We start from the raw sequence: 20961 nt of genomic DNA, 5'->3' as shown, positions 1-20961 counted from the left end.
CAGGAACATGAAGAACAGCATCAACACGAGAGACCAATCAGGAACATGAAGAACAGCATGAACATGAGAGACCAATCAGGAACATAAAGAACAGCATCAACACGAGAGACCAATCAGGAACATGAAGAACAGCATCAACACGAGAGACCAATCAGGAACATGAAGAACAGCATAAACTGGAGAGACCAATCAGGAACATAAAGAACAGCATGAACTGGAGAGACAGCATCAAAGTCAATGCAGGGGCAGAGCACCCAGACATCAGCGATGAAGCAAAACCTCCATCCAAAATAACCTTCATCAGCTGGCTGTCACCTTGACAGAGTATGAATTCAGCAACACTTGCAGAGTTGGGCTGAAACCACTGGCATCTGCTCAAAGTTAGTGCTTTTGAATGGATCCACTGACATTGTCTCATTTGTGTTAACCAGGCTTTGATGGTACAAAATGTATTATTCTACCAACCCTGTGTGTGGACCAGCAGAGTTTTTCCACATAAATCACCCATTTGCTCTGGTGGTATCTATTATGACTCACGCTGTGAGTGAGTTACAACCCCACAGTGGGACAGACACCAGCGTATTAGCGTGTTAGCGTGTTAGCGTGTTAGCGTGTTAGCGCGGCTGCCTCCTGTGTCCGGTACCCCACTGGGCTTCTCACAACACAAGTTAAAATAAAGAGACACACACACACACACACACACACATTTGAATTCTTTATGAGTCCACCAATCAAATTTCTTCCTCAAAAGATTCAAATGTTCTCATGATACAGCTTTGGCACTCATACCTCTGTCACGTTTACACATCTCTCCATCCTTTCTCTGTCCATTCAATTATCCTCCACTCTCCACTATCTCTCCCTTCTGCCATCTTCTCCTTTCTCTCTGTCTCCTCAACTCTCTTTCTCTCTATTCTGTCTTCATTCATTCATTTGCCTCTACTATGCCTATCCTCTTTTCCTGTCCGTCATCTATCCATCTTTCACTTTCTCTTTTCTGTCTTTTTGTCACTACCTCCCCATCTCTCGTCTGGTCTGTCTGTGACCACTGTGTGGTCTTATACTCGTCTATGGTCTCTCTTTTCTTTTAGTCTGTCTGTGTCCATTATTTTCTCCCTTATTCTCTTTTTGCCACCCTGGTGCTGAGGAGAGGCGCTCTTGTGGATTAGGCGGGGGGGGTTTCACTGATCTGTTCAGGGAGGGGCACAAATAGCTCACCCCAGAGTGAATATACACACATGAACACATACAAAGGCGTACACACACACACACATACACACACACACGCACAGCCATCCAGACACACACTCAGACAAACACAGCCATGAGTCGGCAGAGCAACAAAAAAACAGGGGGGGGAAAAAAACAAAATAAATCGCCAGTTACCCTGGAGCTCGATATGTTTGACAGCAGCTTCAAAGACATAGCCATTGCCTGCCAAAAACACAGACACATCTACCCACAGAGAGAAATGTAGAAAGGAAGAGAGAGGGATAGAGGGGAAGAGAGAGACAATAAGACAGAAAGAGAGCAAGAAGGAGAAAAAGAGACGAATAGAGAGATCTTCAGGAGAGATGGAGAGAAAACAAGAAAGTGTGGCGGCAAAAAAAGAGTGATGACAAGAATGCCGGCATTGGGGAGAGAGAGACAGAGAAACAGAGAAAGAAAGAGGGGAGAGAGAGAGAAAAAGGTGAAAGAAAGAGAGCACATGGAGGAAGGAGACTGAGATGTCTGATGTGCATACAAATCACTCTGCCCCCCTCTGCTACACAGGCAGGTCTGCACACGCCGACACAAGGCATCCAAACAATAAACAAACTAATCCACCAAAACAACAGTGAAACCATGTGAAACCATAAAGATGGAGATAAATGTAAAAATGACTGTCACACCCACTCTGCTCCAGACCACTAGTGTGAACTGCGTCTAGGAAGACGCCTCAATGATGGCAATCAGTGATGTCATTTCCTGTGGCTCAGCTGACCATTAGTAGCACACCTGTCAAATCTCAGTCAGACATAACTATAGGTGGGATTCAATAGGATGCTGAAAACTGTTGTGCGTGTGTGTGTGTGTGTGTGTGTATTTCATACACATTCCTAACAAATCTCAAAGTGCTACAGGGTAAAAGCGACATTAAAAACAGTAAAAAGAAAGAAAATCTTTCGTGACTTCTTTTACCAGCCGAATGTGTGTGTGTGTGTGTGTGTGTGTGTGTGTGTGTGTGTGTGTGTGTGTGTTTCCTCTTCTCACTCTCAGATCTCACAGGCCAAAATAGTCTGTCGTGACTTCATTCACCAGCTGAATGCTTTGAAGTCGTTGCCTGAGGAATAGACCAGGAGCCACCGTACAACCAGTCCTGAGGCCTAAAAAGACAGCTAGACACAGAGTGAAATGGAATTGCTCCTGGGCAGCGAATATCAATTCATAAAAGACTGGGGACTCAAGATGAACAGAGTTGAACACACACACACACACACACACACACACACACTACATTGGTTATATTTGCAACCATATCCTTTTCAGTAGTGTGAGAGATTATTCACCTAGCTGAGGTTCAGAATAACAAGCTAGCTACAGACTGAGATACTGAGGCCGAGAAAGAAAGGCAGAACCAAAGAGAGGCAGTCAGAGCCTCAGACAGAGGGAAGAAAAAGATGTTCTAGAACACTCTATCCTCTGCCCTCTCTCTCTCTCTCTCTATCTCTCTTTCCACAGTTCACAGATAATGGTTTCTCCAATGTCCTGACTGAAGTGTATAAAAATCTATGGAAGGGCTGAACTGCAACATGGGCCACTGCATTCTTTCAGGACCACACACACACACACACACACACACACACACACACACACACACACACACACACACACACACACACACACACACACACACACACACACACACACACACACACACACACACACACACTCTCACACAGTGATCTCTTTTGGCTTTAAAAAGACCAACTGACCAATCGATTTGGGGCCATGTCCTCCTCTGTCTCTAGCCTCTGAAATTATGACTCCATTTAAGAGCACTTACAAGAGAAACCCAGGAGTCATCAGGAGCACACAGACCCCACTCTGGGAACACTGCAGAGGTGAGGACACCCCTAATCCATCCTGCCGGACAGTTCTTCTAAGCAGCACTAAAACAAACCTTCAAGGAGCTAAAGGATTTTTGCTCTAAAACTACAGAAAATGTAGTAAAAAACTTGGTAACTGCCCATTTGGCATGAATAACAGCTTGCCATAAGCTTAACTTGTGTCGTTCGGTGGTATTATTGGTGACATCATGCTGTGAAAGGGTTCTTTTTATATTTTCCGATCCGGTCCGATCCGAACCCCACAACTACATAGTGCTTAGCCTGGGGAGCTTGCAGGAACTACAGGTGTCTACATCTGTGCTTACACCTGACCATACATAATCAAAGTGAATTTGAAGAAAATACAAAAACTAATTGGTATTTGCCAACAAAACATACCTCAAAAAATGTTTCTGGGGACATTAACATACTTTTTACCAACTTGCCATTTGACCCCCAGTAAATAACTATAGACGGTCACTGAGCGTTTGCTGGTACTGTATGTTCCTTTGCTCTGCTTGTCTTGTTCATTGTGCTTTAGGGCAATTCCACTCAAAACTGTCACATCCATAACGCCAACTAAATACCATGGCATTGTGTTGGCGTTATGGATGCGACAGTTTTGCGCGGAATTACCCTTTATCGATGGGAGCTGGGAGACTGGTGACTGGTCAGTCACTCTTGATTCATGTGCAGGTGACGTCTGTCAGGTTGGCTGCATCACATCACTCAGATGCCACAAGCTCAGGTAGGTGAATCTGGCATCAGTGGAGCAAAGCGAGACAGTGATACTCACTCAGCTGGAGAAGGTGAACAAACGTCTGTCTCACACACACACAGCCTGTTCATCTCTATCTGTCTCTAAAGGACGAGTGTGTCGTCTAGCACAAGCAGGAACACACCGGAGATCAGCCACCGTCCACCTCTCAATTAGTCAGTCAGGTAGCGGCCAGTCATCTGTGAAATGGAGTGGCGCGGCGTGGTGTCCCTCGTCTGTCATCTCATCCCTCACCACCCACCTCAGCTCTAACCCCACCTCAGCTCTAACCCCACCTCAGCTCTAACCCCACCTCATCTCTAACCCCACCTCAGCTCTAACCCCACCTCAGCTCTAACCCCACCTCATCCCTCACCACCCACCTCAGCTCTAACCCCACCTCAGCTCTAACCCCACCTCAGCTCTAACCCCACCTCAGCTCTAACCCCATCTCAGCTCTAACCCCACCTCATCCCTCACCACCCACCTCAGCTCTAACCCCACCTCAGCTCTAACCCCATCTCAGCTCTAACCCCACCTCATCCCTCACCACCCACCTCAGCTCTAACCCCACCTCATCCCTCACCACCCATCTCAGCTCTAACCCCACCTCAGCTCTAACCCCACCTCATCCCTCACCACCCACCTCAGCTCTACCCCCACCTCAGCTCTAACCCCACCTCAGCTCTACCCCACCTCAGCTCTAACCCACCTCAGCTCTAACCCAACCTCAGCTCTAACCCAACTTCAGCTCTAACCCAACCTCAGACTCACTCTCAGCACCAGAACCAGCACGAGTGTGTCGTCTAGCACAAGCAGGAACACACCGGAGATCAGCCACCGTCCACCTCTCAATTAGTCAGTCAGGTAGCGGCCAGTCATCTGTGAAATGGAGTGGCGCGGCGTGGTGTCCCTCGTCTGTCATCTCATCCCTCACCACCCACCTCAGCTCTAACCCCACCTCAGCTCTAACCCCACCTCAGCTCTAACCCCACCTCATCTCTAACCCCACCTCAGCTCTAACCCCACCTCAGCTCTAACCCCACCTCATCCCTCACCACCCACCTCAGCTCTAACCCCACCTCAGCTCTAACCCCACCTCAGCTCTAACCCCACCTCAGCTCTAACCCCATCTCAGCTCTAACCCCACCTCATCCCTCACCACCCACCTCAGCTCTAACCCCACCTCAGCTCTAACCCCATCTCAGCTCTAACCCCACCTCATCCCTCACCACCCACCTCAGCTCTAACCCCACCTCATCCCTCACCACCCATCTCAGCTCTAACCCCACCTCAGCTCTAACCCCACCTCATCCCTCACCACCCACCTCAGCTCTACCCCCACCTCAGCTCTAACCCCACCTCAGCTCTACCCCACCTCAGCTCTAACCCACCTCAGCTCTAACCCAACCTCAGCTCTAACCCAACTTCAGCTCTAACCCAACCTCAGACTCACTCTCAGCACCAGAAGGGCTCTCAAGTGCAAAAAAGAGTCCATTACCATTCCAGGAGCGAATAAATGAACACAGTTATTTTACCAGTGGGTTTTGTAGTGATTGCGTATGTGTTGAGATACTAACTTCTTAAAAAATAACAGACAAGAATCCCAATACACAAATGTAAGAAGTAGTGTTTTATGGCGATAAAGGACACGATGATAATGAAGAAAACAATGACAGAGAAAGAGTTTATGTCTGTGTGTGAGAGAGAGACAGAGGGAGTGAGCGTGGCATTTGTGAAGGGGCTTTATGTTTTTATTCATCCATGCTTTTTGGATCTCTATCCCTTTCTCTCTCGCAGACACTCACTTGGCTACACGCACACACAAACACTGACTCCCACATCTACTGCAATACACACAATAAACACACACAGTGTACACACGTACGCGCACACACGCGCGCACATACACCCACATACACATACAAAGGTATTCACAGTCTATACCACAGCAGTTAATCCACTCACGCTATGTGAAAGAGGTATGAAAAATAGATGAGTGCAAAGCAGAGAGAGCAGAAGCGGAGAGAATGACAGAAGAACAAAAAGTAAGCTTCATCACCCTGCAAAGAAGAAGCTGTGAAGAAGCACAAAGGGTGTGAAATACAGAGAGAGAGATGGAGGGAGAGGGAGAGAGAGAGAGAGAGAGAGAGAGAGAGGGGGAGAGAGAGAGAGAGAGAGAGAGAGAAAGTGAGGGATCCGGTAGCATATCTTAACTGCTAAAAATCAGTGGCTGTGTGAATAGGGCGTGGTGGGGGAATGTTCCAGTGTGAACGAGACAGAAATGTCAAGCGCTTATTTTTTAAGACGAGGGAGACTTGTCGTCTGGAACCCTGTCCATCCGTCAGCACAGAGAGGAGGAGAGGACCAGAGAGAACAGAGTGAGAGAGAGGAAAGGAAGAGGAGAAGAAGAAAAGGAGAGAAAAAATACAGAGGTACAAGCGGACAGGAGGGGGAAATGAGAAGAGATCAAGAGCCAAGCCCCCTGCCCAGCAGCTGAGTCTCAAAGACACTGAAGGTCATTTCTTCCGGAACAATCTCAAACATGGCTGCCATGGAGTGGTAAGGAGGAGCTGACTCTGATATACGCACATCTATCAGTGCCAGCTAATTATGCTTCGTTAGTAAACAATATTAATTGCAGCATCGTCTGCAGTCTCTCTAAGGTGAAGGCAATATTCTCGCTTTAATGACCTGCTCAGATGAGACTCATGCTCGCTCGAGCGTGGTAATTTTATGCAACGTAATTATTGTGATTCCTATCCACTCTCTATACATCCCACACAAAAACACACAAATATACACACATTCATAACACTCGTATATATGGAGTGCATACATCATCAGGAGACTGATTTAATTTCTCTTCTCTCCCCCCTTGTTCTCTAGTTCAGAAAAAACTCATCTTCCTCTTATATTCCATTATCTTCTGTTAGTGCTGTGCACATTTGAAACAGCCCTCTCATTTTTGTGTCTTGGGTGCAGAATACAACTACATCTCACCAGCTTTGTCATAGTGCCACATGCTCTCTCTCTTCTGCTAGTCTACCTCTCTGTCTCCATTTCTCTCTCTGTCTGTCTGTCTTTTATTCTTTCTCTCCCTCCCTCCCTCCCTCTCCCTCTCTTGGATACCCCTCAACATCCTCTCTATCTGCCTCTCTTCTCTGCCTTCTTCTATGCCCCTTATCATTCTCTGTCTCTCTCTGTCTCTCTCTTTCCCTCTCCTTCTCTGCTTTTCTTTCTCATGCTTGGATGCCCCTCTTCTCTCTCTCACTCTCACTCTCTCTTTCTCTCCCCCTCTCTCCTGCTCTCTCCCCCTCATCATCCTCTCTGTCTCTCTCTCTCTCACTCTCTTTCTCTCCCCCTCTCTCCTGCTCTCTCCCCCTCATCATCCTCTCTGTCTCTCTCTCTTTCCCTCTCCTTCTCTTCCTCCCTCTCTCCTGCTTGGATACCCCTCATCATCCTCTCTGTCTCTCTCTCTTTCCCTCTCCTTCTCTTCCTCCCTCTCTCCTGCTTGGATACCCCTCATCATCCTCTCTGTCTCTCTCTCTTTCCCTCTCCTTCTCTTCCTCCCTCTCTTGTGCTTGGATACCCCTCATCATCCTCTCTGTCTCTCTCTCTTTCCCTCTCCTTCTCTTCCTCCCTCTCTTGTGCTTGGATACCCCTCATTATCTTCTGGGTGGAGGTCTTATGGTTATCCATCAGTTTAATCTGGGAGACAGGCCTCATTAGTTAAGCCTCCTCTCTATGCGCAGTGTGTGTGAGCGTCTGTCACTGAGCAGTTACTCAAGGTGAACGCCAAAACAAACGCCCCAAAGCTGACTGGCTACACACCATCATACATTACAGATACAAACACATCACACACTACACAAAACCAATACATCATATACACTACTCTACACAACACTACTCCAACATATCCCTGTCAGACATGCAACTATCTCTCTCTCTCTTTATGTCTCTGTCTCTCTCTTTCTCGCTTTAAGTCTCTGTCTATCTCTCTGTCTATCTCTCTGTCTCTCTCTCTGTCTCTCTCTCTGTCTTCCCCGTCTGTCACGGGTAGCGGTCATCATCCTCTCCTGTCTGCTGAGCTCAGGTGGTGATGCATCAGGGTATGCCTTGTGACAGACAGGTCTCATTAGTAAAGCCGTGTACCTATGAGGAAGGCAAATCAGAAAGGCTATAGCCTAAGAATATCAAGGCTAAAATGTCTTCATAATTTACAGGAAAAAGGGCTTTCAAATGAACTCAGTGTGGTTATACTGCTATGTACAGCTGTACTGTACTTATCCCATATCCAATCTGCACAGACTAGCTCTAGTTGCTGCTATGTGTAAACACATTTTGGCTTAAAGGCGATGAGGCTTCGTTTTTAGATGTGCTACTTCTGCTGGTGCTTTCTTACAGTACTGAGCCTCCGGATGATTTAAAAATTTGTCATGCGTGCTCATCCTCACGGGTTGATCCTCTGCTGTCACATCTTCACTTGGCAAAGACAAATAGAAGGAGAGGACGAGAAAGAGATAGTGTGTGTGTGTGTGTGTGTGTGTGTGTGTGTGTGTGTGTGTGTGTGTGTGTGTGTGTGTGTGTGTGTGTGTGTGTGTGAGTGAGTGAGTGAGAGAGAGAGAGAAACACTCAAGAGGAGGAGGAGGAGCGGAGAGAATTCAAATGAAGAATAATCTCCTTCCATCTTGATAGTGCGATAGTGATCAGCATGTGCTAAGACAGAATGAGCGAGAGAAAGAAAGAAAGAGAGAGAGAGGGAGGTGAAGTGACGACAGGAGAGGAGATAAAAACAGGGGTGAAGAGAAAGATGGCGGACTAGAGAAAGAGAGATGAAAGGTGTAAAGGAGAGGAGAGAAATGATGAGAGAGAAGAGGAGAGAAAGGATGAGAGAAGAGAGGAGAGAAGAAAAAAGGATGAGAGAGAGTAGAGGAGAGAAAGGAAGAGAGGAGAGGAGAGAAGAAAAAAGGATGTAGAGGAGAGAAAAGAAGGAGGGAAGAGGAGAGGAGAGAAAAGATGAGAGAGGAGAGAAGAGGAGAGAAAGGATGAGAGAGAGGAGAGGAGAGAAAGGATGAGAGAGTAGAGGAGAGAAATGATGAGAGAGAGGAGAGGAGAGGAGAGAACAGATGAGAGAGTAAAGGAGAGAAAGGATGAAAGAGAGGAGAGAACAGATGAAATGGAGAGAGAAAGGAGCAGCCAGGCGAGGAGGGAAAAGGAGAAAAGGACACATACTGGGATAAAAGTGTATAAAGGAGGGAGGAGAGAAAAGAAAGTACTGTAGAGACACAGAGGGAGGAGGTGAAGGGAGTTAGGGAGAGAGGGAAGGAGGGAGACAGGAAGGGGAAAGCAGAGGGTGATTGTGGGAGGGAGAAAGGGAAGGAGGGAGGAGAGAAAAAAGAGGTGTGAGACAGAAAAAAGGTAAGAGGAGATGAGGAGATAGGGAGGGGAGAGTAGAGGGTGATGGAGAGAAAGGGAGAGGGAGGAAAGGTAAAAGAGCTGTGAGACCAATAAAAAGGTGAGAAAAAAGATGAGGAGAGAGGGAGGGGAGAGTAGAAGGTGATGGAGCGAAAAAGGGAGAGAGGGAGAGAAGGAGGGAGAGAGGGAGGGAGGGCAGAGAGGTGTGAGAGACGTGAGACAGATAAGGAAATGGCCCTGAAATGAGGCAGTAATGTGAAGCACCGCCACAGGTACTGCTGCTGAGTCAATCACCCAGAGAGCCTGTCATGGTCGCCCACGCACACACACTCTCTCTCACACACACACACACACACACACACACGCACACACACACACACACACACACACACACACACACACACACACACACACACACACACACAAAAAAATAGCAGACACACAACAGACAGGTACCCTGTACCACAGCACACAACAAATGTAATCGTATACACATTCAACCCTTAACAGACACACAAATATGTCTCTCACAAATCTCATCATCTGTCCCTGAATACCCTGTGTCCTCTGAGGAGCCTGAAGGTCATGTGAGTTTCTTTCCCTCAGTTCACTCATACTGCCCACTCGGCAATTCACTCAAGGGTCAAATTCATATTCATTATTCATCCTGTGGCTTCATACACACTTTTAAAGCCATTCCAAAAAGGTGAAAGAACAACATAATCACAAACTACAAAAGAATTACATAAACAATACATACATAATACTGTGCGTTATGTTGTTGATGGCACTGGTACTTTTTTATATACTGTACTTTTTGGGTCTTTAATCAGACAGGACAGTAAAGAGAGTGACAGGAGGCAGGTGGGAGAGAGAGATGGGGGGGAATTGGGAAATGACCCGAGACAGACTCAAACCTGGGTCCCCGTGCGCACTTGGACCAGAATGTGACATGGACACTGTAGCAACTTGCGCAGTAACATAAAGTGCTATCAGCATGTACTGCTGTACTTTCCTCAGGGGTCTTTACAGTGAAGCCCAAACCTGATTTCAAACAGGCAAAGTTGCATTCATGTCTTTGTAATACAATTTTTAAATTATTTGAAATGCAATGCACAGTAATTCCATGTCAAAGGAAAACTATGACTCACAATGTAAAGTTATACCTTTGACTCTTTATTATAAAGACATAATTAAATGGTCCATCACTGCCATATTATCATTAATAAATGATGTACCTTATGAATAGGACTTAATAAATTATGACTTTGTAATTATATGACTCATACTGAGCCATATTGTGCCTGCTCATTCCTAGTCTTTAGTATGGAGCCTAAATAGAACATATTATTGAGAAGAGAATTTAGAATGTGTACACTGCTGCCTTTTCAGAGGGCCTTGTCATGTGCTCAGATACAACTCTGTCAGCAGAGCTCAGGTGGTGTTAAAAGAGTCCATGTCTTATTCCATTAAACAGTTATCCTGTTCCCTTGTCAACCTCAGGACACACGCACACCTATATCTACACCTTTAAACACACGCACGCACGCACGCACGCACGCACGCACGCACGCACGCACACACGCACACACACGCGCATTGTAAATGTGGTCAGAGCTTCAAAGGGACACAGAGAGAGAGAGAGACAGAGAGAGAGATAGAGAGAGAGAGTGAAGTGGGGGGACGGCTAATGAATGGACATCCTGTAACAGAGCTGGATTAGCACCAGGGAGAACACCAGCAGCAGGAGGACTAAGCCTGACTGGACTCACACACACACACACACACACACACACACACACACACACACACACACACACACACACACACACACACACACACACACACACACACACACATGCACATGCATACACCTACACCCACATGCACAGCCACAATGACACAGACACCCACATACACCTCTTCACAATCACGTCTTCACCAACACACACATGCCTGCATGCTCATTCATACACCTACATCCACATGCACAGCCACAATGATACACCTGTAAGAGTTGATCTGGGAAGAACTCCCCAACTAATTTTAGGTAGCATGACTCATTGATGGTAATATACAGTATAAGCGATGCATAATTCAGAGCAAAAGGAACAAGAAACAACACAAGAAAAGTGACATTCTAAGCAAGAATATGAATATAAGAAAAGGAGCAAACATTCCCAGCTCGACCAAAACAGATTTTGCCATAAAGATTACAACTCTAAGCTCATGCCGTAACATTTCCATTTAAATGACTTTGCTCCGAGAGAGTAACCAGGCTTTCGCTGGAGGCACAAACAGTGATAGAGCCAGCCACACATGAGTCATGCGTCTCTAAGTGTTGGTAAGATTGGGGGATTCGCCAGGCTGCACTGCACAGTGCTGTGCTGCGGGGGCTTCAGTGTGCCATCAACGTGCGCCTTTACAAGTGATAACATCAACAGGAGACGACAGCCTGACACATTGCCATGCCGAGAGGACAGGAGGGTGATATAAGAGGGGAAGAGATGAGGGGTTAGAGGAGGAGACGAGAGGTTAGGAAAGGAGACGAAAGGTGAGGAGAGGAGACGACTAGTGAGGAGGGGTTAGAGGAGGGGACATGGGGTTAAGAAAGGAGACAAGAGGTTAGGAAAGGAGACAAGAGGTTAGGAAAGGTTGACAAAAGGTTAGAGGAAGAAACAAAAGATTAGGGGAGGAGAGGAGAGGAGACGAGAGGTTAAGGGAGGGGGGGTGAGGCCACTGAGCCAGTGTCCATCTCTGTGTCAACACCCTCGCCTGATGCTGCTATATCATTTAGGAAATGGAAATCGGAACACAGGCAACCTCTCTGGAAACAGTGGTCAGAGATGTTGTTGCTTATGTATGTCTTCTGGCTTGGCACATAGAGAGGCCACAACACAGATGATCATAGCCTTTCAAACATGCTGGCAGAACATAAACGACAGGAAAACAGTGAAAAGAAAGAAAAAAAAGCTCTAGCTGGAATCAGAGATGGTGAAGAGCACAGGAAAAACATTTCTGCACTCCCATCCAATGTTGGAATACTTCAGATCATTAGTTTTATGAGGACATGCCATGGCATAATAAAATAAAAAATAAAAATTATATTAGTTTGATTTACGGGAATGGCGTGACTTCCTCTGGCCCTGCTGCTTGAGTCATCTCATTACTGTGTACAGCTTCACTCTCTTCTGCTCTTCCTCCAGTTGATAATGACGAGCGCTCGCAGCGCCCAATGCTCATCTGACTCGGGAGCTATTCGGCACACGTTTAATTACTGCTGGGAGCAAGTGAAAAAGTTTCTGCCATTAAAGTTACTCCTGTTCCACACAACTCAGCCATTTGAAAAGGACGAGACCTGAGGCATCTACAGTATCTCTTGCATGAGAGTCAGTTTTCATTTTTATCTAATTATATTCTCTAAAAATTGAAGGATATTGAGGATAAAAGACCACTGTCTTTGAATTCCATTTGTCATTTCAACGTCACAGATACAACCTCCCAACTGACTCAAACACACTAAGTACTAGGGAATAGTTAGCTAATGGTGAGATCACAAGCTACCTTAGAGACAGTTTAGCCTCTCACCAGAGAAGAGTTCAATGCAAGTCTAGTTTAATCTTTATTTATCTGGGATACTGATTGAAACCATGCTTTTAACAATGGTTGCCACGTGGCAAGTGCCAAACTGCACATAAACCATTTCTCAGCACAAAACTTATTGGTTGACATTGGGTATATTTATGGTAGTATACAGACCTCAGTATTTAAAAATATTTGGGCCAGTATGACCACAGTCATTAAAATGTCTATATTTCAGCACGCAAGCTAGGAAATAACTTCATAACTTGGCAGTAAGCACAAGGTTTGTGGTGCTCTGTTGAGGAGAATATTTCTTGTTCAATATCGCCCCCTACTGACAAAAATATAAAATGTCATACACAGGTGTTATGTGGTACATACTGTACTGCAAGTACGCCACCTATGGAAAGAATGCAGTACTGCCTTGTGGAAATCGCTAAAACAACAGCTTCAACTCCAAATGTCAGTTGATTTAAGTCAGCAAACTTAAAGTGCCATTAATACCACCAAACAGAGCTTCTTTTTATGTTCTCTCAAATCTCTCCACTGGTCCTGGATTTCAGTTGATGAGAAAAAAAGAGTGGTCCTAAAGGCAAATGATCCTGAAGGCCAGGCTATCTAGACACACTCAATCATCAAGACTGAAGTAAATCAATTCAGTAAGTAACAAAAAAAAAAGTTAGAGTTGGAACTGTCATGCAAAAAGCAGACTATACTAACAATAATATATCACCCCCATATTTGTTAGTGCCTGTTGTTTATTTCATCTGTGATTGCATATTTTAAAATGCATTATCGAGTTTTGCAAAAAACTAATTAGCCTAGGGCCAACAGAACAGCTGGTACATCAAATTTGCAAACAGATGTAACCAAAACCTTTAAAATGGTTCAACTGGACATATTGTCACTTTTGTTGTGGAAAGGTTGGCTCTAGTCTAGTGCAAGTCGTTGCACTGGTGTGAACCACCCAGTTTTTTAGAACATGTGTTGCATCTCGTCTCGAATCTTTCATGCGAATTGGGCATAAGAGAGAGTGGACTGCGGTGGCTATGCTAGAAGTTTAGTAAACATATCACTTACTGTATACTGCATCAGCTTTCACAGTAGCAAAACAAAAACAGGGACCTTGCCAGCAGTTTGATGCTTGCTGTACAAACTATCCCCAGGGGAGAGGACCATCCTGTCCTGATTGACTTTGCCCAATCAATCAGGTGAGATTGATCTGTTGCTATGAACCCAACACATCTTTCATGTGAGGCACTGTATGACCTCTGCTGACTGAGACGTATCTGTGACACTGCAGAGTTAGATCTGATCTGGCGATACCCTAAAATCAAAAATGTTCCGATATCCCAATTTGTTCTGTACTGATACTTTAAGAATAGTGTTTTAAGCCTCCTAGAAACAGGCGAAGGGAGGCACTGAAAAAATTCTTGAATTTCCCCTTGGGGATCAATAAAGTATCTATCTATCTATCTATCTATCTATCTAAGCAGGTTGTAATGAAAGCTGCATCTGTCATTAGTTAAAAAACACTACGATGAGCATTTTCTTCTATACCCTCAGCCAATCAGAGACTGTACTCTTAACTACGACTGCAGTGGCAGATGTTATGTAACTCTCCTTAAAGACTCAGCGATCAAAGGCCACTCTTGGACTGCGCTACGCTGCTTAAACATTTACGTTCTGCTGAGGCTAAAACTAATGGCCGGAGATCAACCTGCTGACACTGGCCATTAAAGCACTTGGTGAGAGCGAGCGAGTGATCGAGCGAGTGGCCATCTGCTGCCCAGTACTGAGAGTTAGAGGAGGAAGATCTGAGATCTGAGAAGCTGGCCAATGAGAGAGTGAGAGAGACTGGAGCAGCATGACACACACACACACACACACTCTCTCTCTCTCTCTCTCTCTCTCTCTCTGTCATCAACACATACAGACACACCAACTCTCTCTCTCTCTATATGTTATAAACACACACACACACAGAAATAAATAAATAAATATACTTTAAATATATATATATACAGGGGGAAGGCATTTAATTGCATTTTGAATGACAGAATTCAAACCTTCCTTATCGAACACAAGTAAGTAGAAACACTAGTGAGTAAAAATCATATTGGCTTTCTCCCAAATCTCCGCACAACAGATCACACGTTACACACCCTTGTCAATACAAAAAATGGAAAAATATTTACCTGCTTTATTGTCTTTAAAAAAGCATTTGACTCTATTTGGCACAAAGGATTATATTACAAACTTTTAGAAAGTAGTGTAGGGGGTAAAGCATATGACGTGATCAAGTCAATGTATTCAAACAATAAATGCAGAGTGAAAATTGGCAAAAAACAAATGGAGCCCTTCCCACAGAGACGTGGAGTAAGGCAGGGCTGCAGTCTGAGTCCAACTCTGTTCAACATCTACATCAATGAACTAGTGGTGCAGTTGGAACAGTCTGCAGCCCCCGGAAAAAGAGGTTAAATTCCTGTTCTTTGCAGACGACCTTGTGCTCCTGTCGCCCACAGAACAGGGCCTACAGCAGCACCTAGACCTGCTAGAGAAGTGCTGCCAGACCTGGGCCCTGACAGTAAAAAAGACAAAAATCCAGATTTTCCAGAACACAGACACATGTTCACCCTAGAGCACACAATGCAGTATACTTACCTCGGTCTGGTCATTACTGCATCAGGAAGTTCAGCATGGCAGTGAATGCACTAAAAGAAAAAGCCCACAGAGCCCTCTATGCTATAAAATCCAAAATTTGCAGTATAAATATACCAGTCAGTATCTGGTGCAAACTGTTTGACAGTATAATACAGCCTATTGTGCAATATGGAAGTGAGGTTTGGGGTCCACTCAGTATACAGAACTACTCTACATGGGACAAGCATCCTACAGAAGCCATACATGCCGAATTCTGCCGAACTGTATTGAAAGTTCAAACTAAAACACCCAACAACGCATGTAGAGCAGAATTAGGCCGTTACCCATTGGCTTTACCTATTCAAAAAAGATCCCTAAAATTCTGGATGCACCTGAAATCTAGTCCCAAAAACACACTCCAAGTTCAGGCATTAAAAACCCAGGAACTGAACCCAGAAAAGAGTCCCCTGTGCCAGCTGGTACTGAAGCTCACTAATTCAGTAACAAAAACTAACAAACAATACGCTCAGACCAGTTCTGCTTCCAAACTACAAATTTGTGTCAATAAAACCATCAAACAAGCAAAAGAAGATTATTTGGAATATTGGAGAAACCAAACTAAAAGCCAAAGTAGGATGAAATTCAATCTAACCCTAAAACGAGATTATAAATTGGCAGAGTATCTCATCTCTGTCAGAGATACAAAGCAGAGGAAAATCCTGACCAAGTACAGGCTCAGTGACCACACCCTTGCAGTGGAAAATGGTAGGCATAGAAAGACCTGGATGCCAAAAGAAGAAAGAGCATGTGGTCACTGCCAGACAGAGAAGCTGGAGACAGAGGAGCACTTTCTTCATTACTGTGAAAAGTATGAAGGATTAAGAAAACTCTTTTACCATAAATTTAAAACCACCTACCCAAATTTCGAAGTTAAACAAAAATGAAAAAATGGCTATCCTCTCAGGAGAGGGTCCTTCAGCTGCCTTGGCAGCAAAATATATATCATTATGCCATAACCTGAGGGACACTTGTGTAATGTAAATATAAAATGTCTTATGTTTTGTTTTTTTAGTCTACATGTATGGTCTATGTGTATGTTTGTGCGTGCGTGTGTGTGCATGTGTGTGTGTGTGGGGGGGGTATATCGTATTGTATTGGGTTTTTTTCTTTGTCCTCCATCCTTATTTTACCCTCTATCGCCTATATTACCTATGGATACTTTATAAGTTATAAGTTTAGATCTATGTATGTTACTCATAAATGTCTATACACTGTTAAGTATGACTGCTTTGGCAATGCAAATGCCCTTTTTTGTCATGCCAATAAAGCACCTTTGAATTGAATTGAATTAAATTGAATTTAATTTAATTGAGAAAGAGAGAGAAAGAGAGAGAGAGAAAGAGAGAGAAAGAGAGAGAGAGAAAGAGAGAGAGAGAGAAAGAGAGAGAGAGAAAGTGTGTGTATGTGTGTGTGTGCATTTGTGTGTGTCTTTCTCTCTCTCTTATAAACACACACACACATACTATCTCTCTCTCTCACATACACACACACACACACACACTCTCTCTCTCAGATTCGGGAAACACACACCGGTATATGCATGTAAACATACACACAATACAATATATGGGCTCTAAAGGGATAACAATGAATGTGCACTCACACATAAAAAAATGCATATGCATGCACTCCCATATCAGGCTGTGAGTGTGCTGCTGAGCAGACAGGTCTGCTGACGATAACAGCCATGATGCGTGGGTGGATGTGCCCCAATGATGTTCTGTATGTGTGTACCCAATTTTGTTTCATGGATGTAATGTCTGCGTGCCACAGGCCATAAGGACCACTGCCGTTTTGGGCAGTATTTTACCACACATAACAGTAACGTAGGAAGGCTTTTCGCACACCTCTTTTGTCGGGCAGGTGCGTTGGATATGACCTAAGGTCGCAGATCAGGAGCTTAGAAAGAATCCCGCACACTGACCAATCCGCGAGCAATTATTTATTCAGAATACAGAATAAGTTTCGGTCTTAGACCTTCATCAGGTAAATTGACTTGATGAAGGACCGAAACGTTGTATTCTAAATAAATAATTGCTTGCGGAATGGTCAGTGTGCGGGATTCTTTCTAAGCTCCTGACCATACGTAACAGTACATTAGAGTACATTATGGTAATTTCCCAGGGACGCAATGTTGCACATTTGTCACACAGATCGCTGTCACGAGCCATCAATCACTCTGTGCGAATGCCAGCATGTGTCAGACAGACTGCTCCAAAGGACATCTTTATCCAGGCCTGAGGTGACATTTTATGAAGCTATTCATAAAATGTCATGATTTCAGAGGAAAATGTATTGCAACGCAGCAGTGTTCTTTCAACAAGGCCTGCTGGGTTCAAGAGGCTTGGTAATCCTGTCACAATGGAGAGATGGAGAAGAGACAACTCCCCCAAAAGGGCAAAAGGAAATGAAACACCTGCATCAGACAACACTCACACTCACACACACACACACACACACACATACAAAGAGTAGAAGGGGGGGCAGAGAGAGAGAGAGAGAGAGAGAGAGAGATTTTGTGCAGACATACAGTATTAGATCAGAATGCAGAAATACTGCTTTTAAATCATTACCACCACAGTATTGCTCTCCGCGAGACAGACTCCGTTCTGGTCAGTTCAGTTCAAGCCAGTTCAAGCCAGCCCAAGTTCTGTATAACCCAGCCATACCTACAGACAGACAACCATCCACGACCACTGGCCTCAGTTTACATCAACAGTACTGCACCTCAGCCTGTGTGAAGATGAAAGTTACCTTACCATGTAGGCCCAGTGTTGCCTGGGAGGGAACAAGCAGCCTCAGCATGCACCCAACAGAGGAAATGAGAAACAGCAGAGAGCTGAAGCACTGGTGGTGTGCACGCAAAGACAGTACACACACACACACACACACACACACACACACACACACACACACACACACACACACACACACACACACACACACACACACACACAGACACAGACACACACACACGCACGCACACACACACACACACACACACCTGTAAACTCCTGCTGTGTTATGACTGTGTTCCAGTCCAGTGACCTTCCTGAGTGAACACAGACAGGAGGGAAGTAACCGTATCAAAAATACCTCCCCAAATCTAAAACAGCAATACTGCGCTCAACAGACTGGTTTCCATAGGCGGCGGAGACTCACTGGTACTCTGAAGCGTGAGCTTCCCTTCCCACACACAATTCCATTTTAGCCACATTCCATTTCAGGCGCACAGGCCTCAGTTGTTCCACGTACAATAGCTGAATCACTGGCCATTACTAATCCCTGGCCACAGCTAGCCATCTTCATTGGGGACAGTGGGAATGTTGTGAGGCCCATCTGGGGGTGGGGGGTGGGATGGGTGGGGGGGCAGCCACCCCATTTTTCCTCATTATAACCAGTCTGTACGGTCAACAACCTTTATGCAGATGAGACACGTGTGTGTGTGTGTGTGTGTGTGTGTGTGTGTGTGTGTGTGTGTGTGTGTGTGTGTGTGTGTGTGTGTGTGTGCAGTTGAGCCCAGCCCACATGTAAACATAGCTTTCATAGACAACACACAGACACAGTCTTTCTCTCTCTCTCTCTCTCTCTCTCTTTGCTTCAAACAACCCCTCTTTTGCAGACACAGGCAAGCAGACACACACACACACACATACACACACCTCTCTCTCACTCACACACACACACACACACGCACACACACACACACACACACACACACACCCCTCCCTCTCAGACACAGACAGACACTGTTTTTTCCAGCTGACTCATTCCCATTGACCACTGGATAGCAGAGGTATTAAGTCATTTAGGGGAAACAGGTTATTTTGTGCTGATGGCGCCCCTGCCTTACCTGGTAGTAGTAGCCATTGTCCGTCTCATATGTATGGGAGTCGACATGTGGTGTCCCCAGAGCTGTTTTCAAGATTTCCTCACAGCCTACAAAGCAAACAGAGTATGATAAACAGACTGAAAATAACTCATTTTGGATATGGCAGATCTAAAACAGGTTTTTGGATTGAAATGAGCCATTAGCCTGCTACTATGAAGAGATGCTGTGGCTGACTAAACTGCATCAACACACACACACACACCAACTTTGTCATTGCTTACATATAGCATGTTGCTAAATATTCACAGTGCTGATAATATATCACCCTTAATGTATTTCACACTTAATTGTACTGGATAACTGGCTTAATTTATAACGTTTAATTAAGCTGTACATTTATTCTTGGTCAGCTATTTTTTAGCATTAGTAAGGAAGCCAAACAATTGAGGGCCTAAGTTGAAGAAATCCCAGAGTTTTTCTTTAAATGTGCACACCACACTAAAATTCAGGGCGATCTATAAATCTCATTCTGTGTGTCCATCCTAAAGCCAAGGAGACAAGGTACAAGGGCACAGCCATTTCAGCAGCAGGTTTATCTTCATTCCCGCGGTGTAAGATAAATGGCTGCTAGTGCCATTTTGGGCCATGGCTGTTCACTGGGCTGTGTTCACTGGGCTCTTGTGGGAAATGGCAACGGATGTGGGTGTGGTGTGGCAAACAGGTCTGAAACACTTGGATACGTACATACAGTTTCCCCTCATCAGAATCTCCATCAGCGCTAAGAGGAGGTGGCCTAATTCATATCAGCAGTGGTGGTCTAAATCTTTTTTCAGTTCAGTGATATAAATACACTCTATTTAAAAAAAAAAAAAAAAAACCCTCACTGAGTTCTCCCAAACTGACAAGACAGATCTGACCGTAAACTCTTTTAGATAGCGCACTGCCTAGCACTATAAGAGCACTTAGCACTGTTCAAAATAAACATTATGGACTCGTCCCCCATGTTTCCGAGCTTTAGCTGTACACACAGAGGGAGTCGTACAAACTCACGTGCGGCTCTGCTAGTGGCCTTAGTAAGAGAAACGTCATGAATTAGTGATGCTCTGGGAGACATTTGAGGGAGGATTGTAGGGAACAGAAACATGGCTCTACTGAGAGCTCCAGAAATAGAGGGAGAGAGAGAGAGAGAGAGAGAGGGAGAGCTAGGGTACACGCTCACAGCATCACTTGGCGATCATGTGACCTTCCCAAGTGGGCCAGTGTTCCGTTTGCCTCAGAATGTTCCGCCAGGGTACACAGCCACTGCGGGGAATATACTGGTGCAAAAAAAGGCTGTCCCATCTTCTCTCTCTCTCTCTCTCTCTCTCACACACACACACACACACAGGTGGATAAAGACTGGACTCATGACAGGTAAGGGAAAAAAGACTTTCCAAATTCTGGTATCTGGTTCTTTTTTATGCAAATGTCAATGCAATGCCAATGGTAAGAATGGGTATATAAGAAAAATATATTGATGATGACATGATGATGATGAAGTTGAGAGTAATGCTCAGGAACCTTTTGATAGTGGACTG

At 45.0% G+C, this 20961-nt stretch overlaps 1 protein-coding gene across 1 annotated transcript in view; it reads right to left on the bottom strand.

Annotated features, from left to right (window-relative positions):
* Positions 1 to 20961, bottom strand: part of rab11fip4a (RAB11 family interacting protein 4 (class II) a) — a 72571-nt gene that overhangs the window by 32751 nt on the left and 18859 nt on the right. The window contains exon 3 of the mRNA XM_076266285.1: positions 19406 to 19491. Coding sequence (XP_076122400.1) covers positions 19406 to 19491 — 86 coding nt within the window. The remainder of the gene's footprint in view (positions 1 to 19405; positions 19492 to 20961) is intronic.

The sequence above is a fragment of the Alosa pseudoharengus genome, unplaced genomic scaffold (genome assembly GCF_046254945.1).
Source record: "Alosa pseudoharengus isolate Yale_2024_CS ecotype anadromous, Long Island Sound unplaced genomic scaffold, YU_APseudo_1.1 YU_APseudo_1.1_scf_4, whole genome shotgun sequence".
Classification (NCBI taxonomy): domain Eukaryota; kingdom Metazoa; phylum Chordata; class Actinopteri; order Clupeiformes; family Clupeidae; genus Alosa; species Alosa pseudoharengus.
The sequence above is the reverse complement of the archived record's forward strand: the minus strand, read 5'-3'. Positions and strand labels throughout refer to the sequence as shown.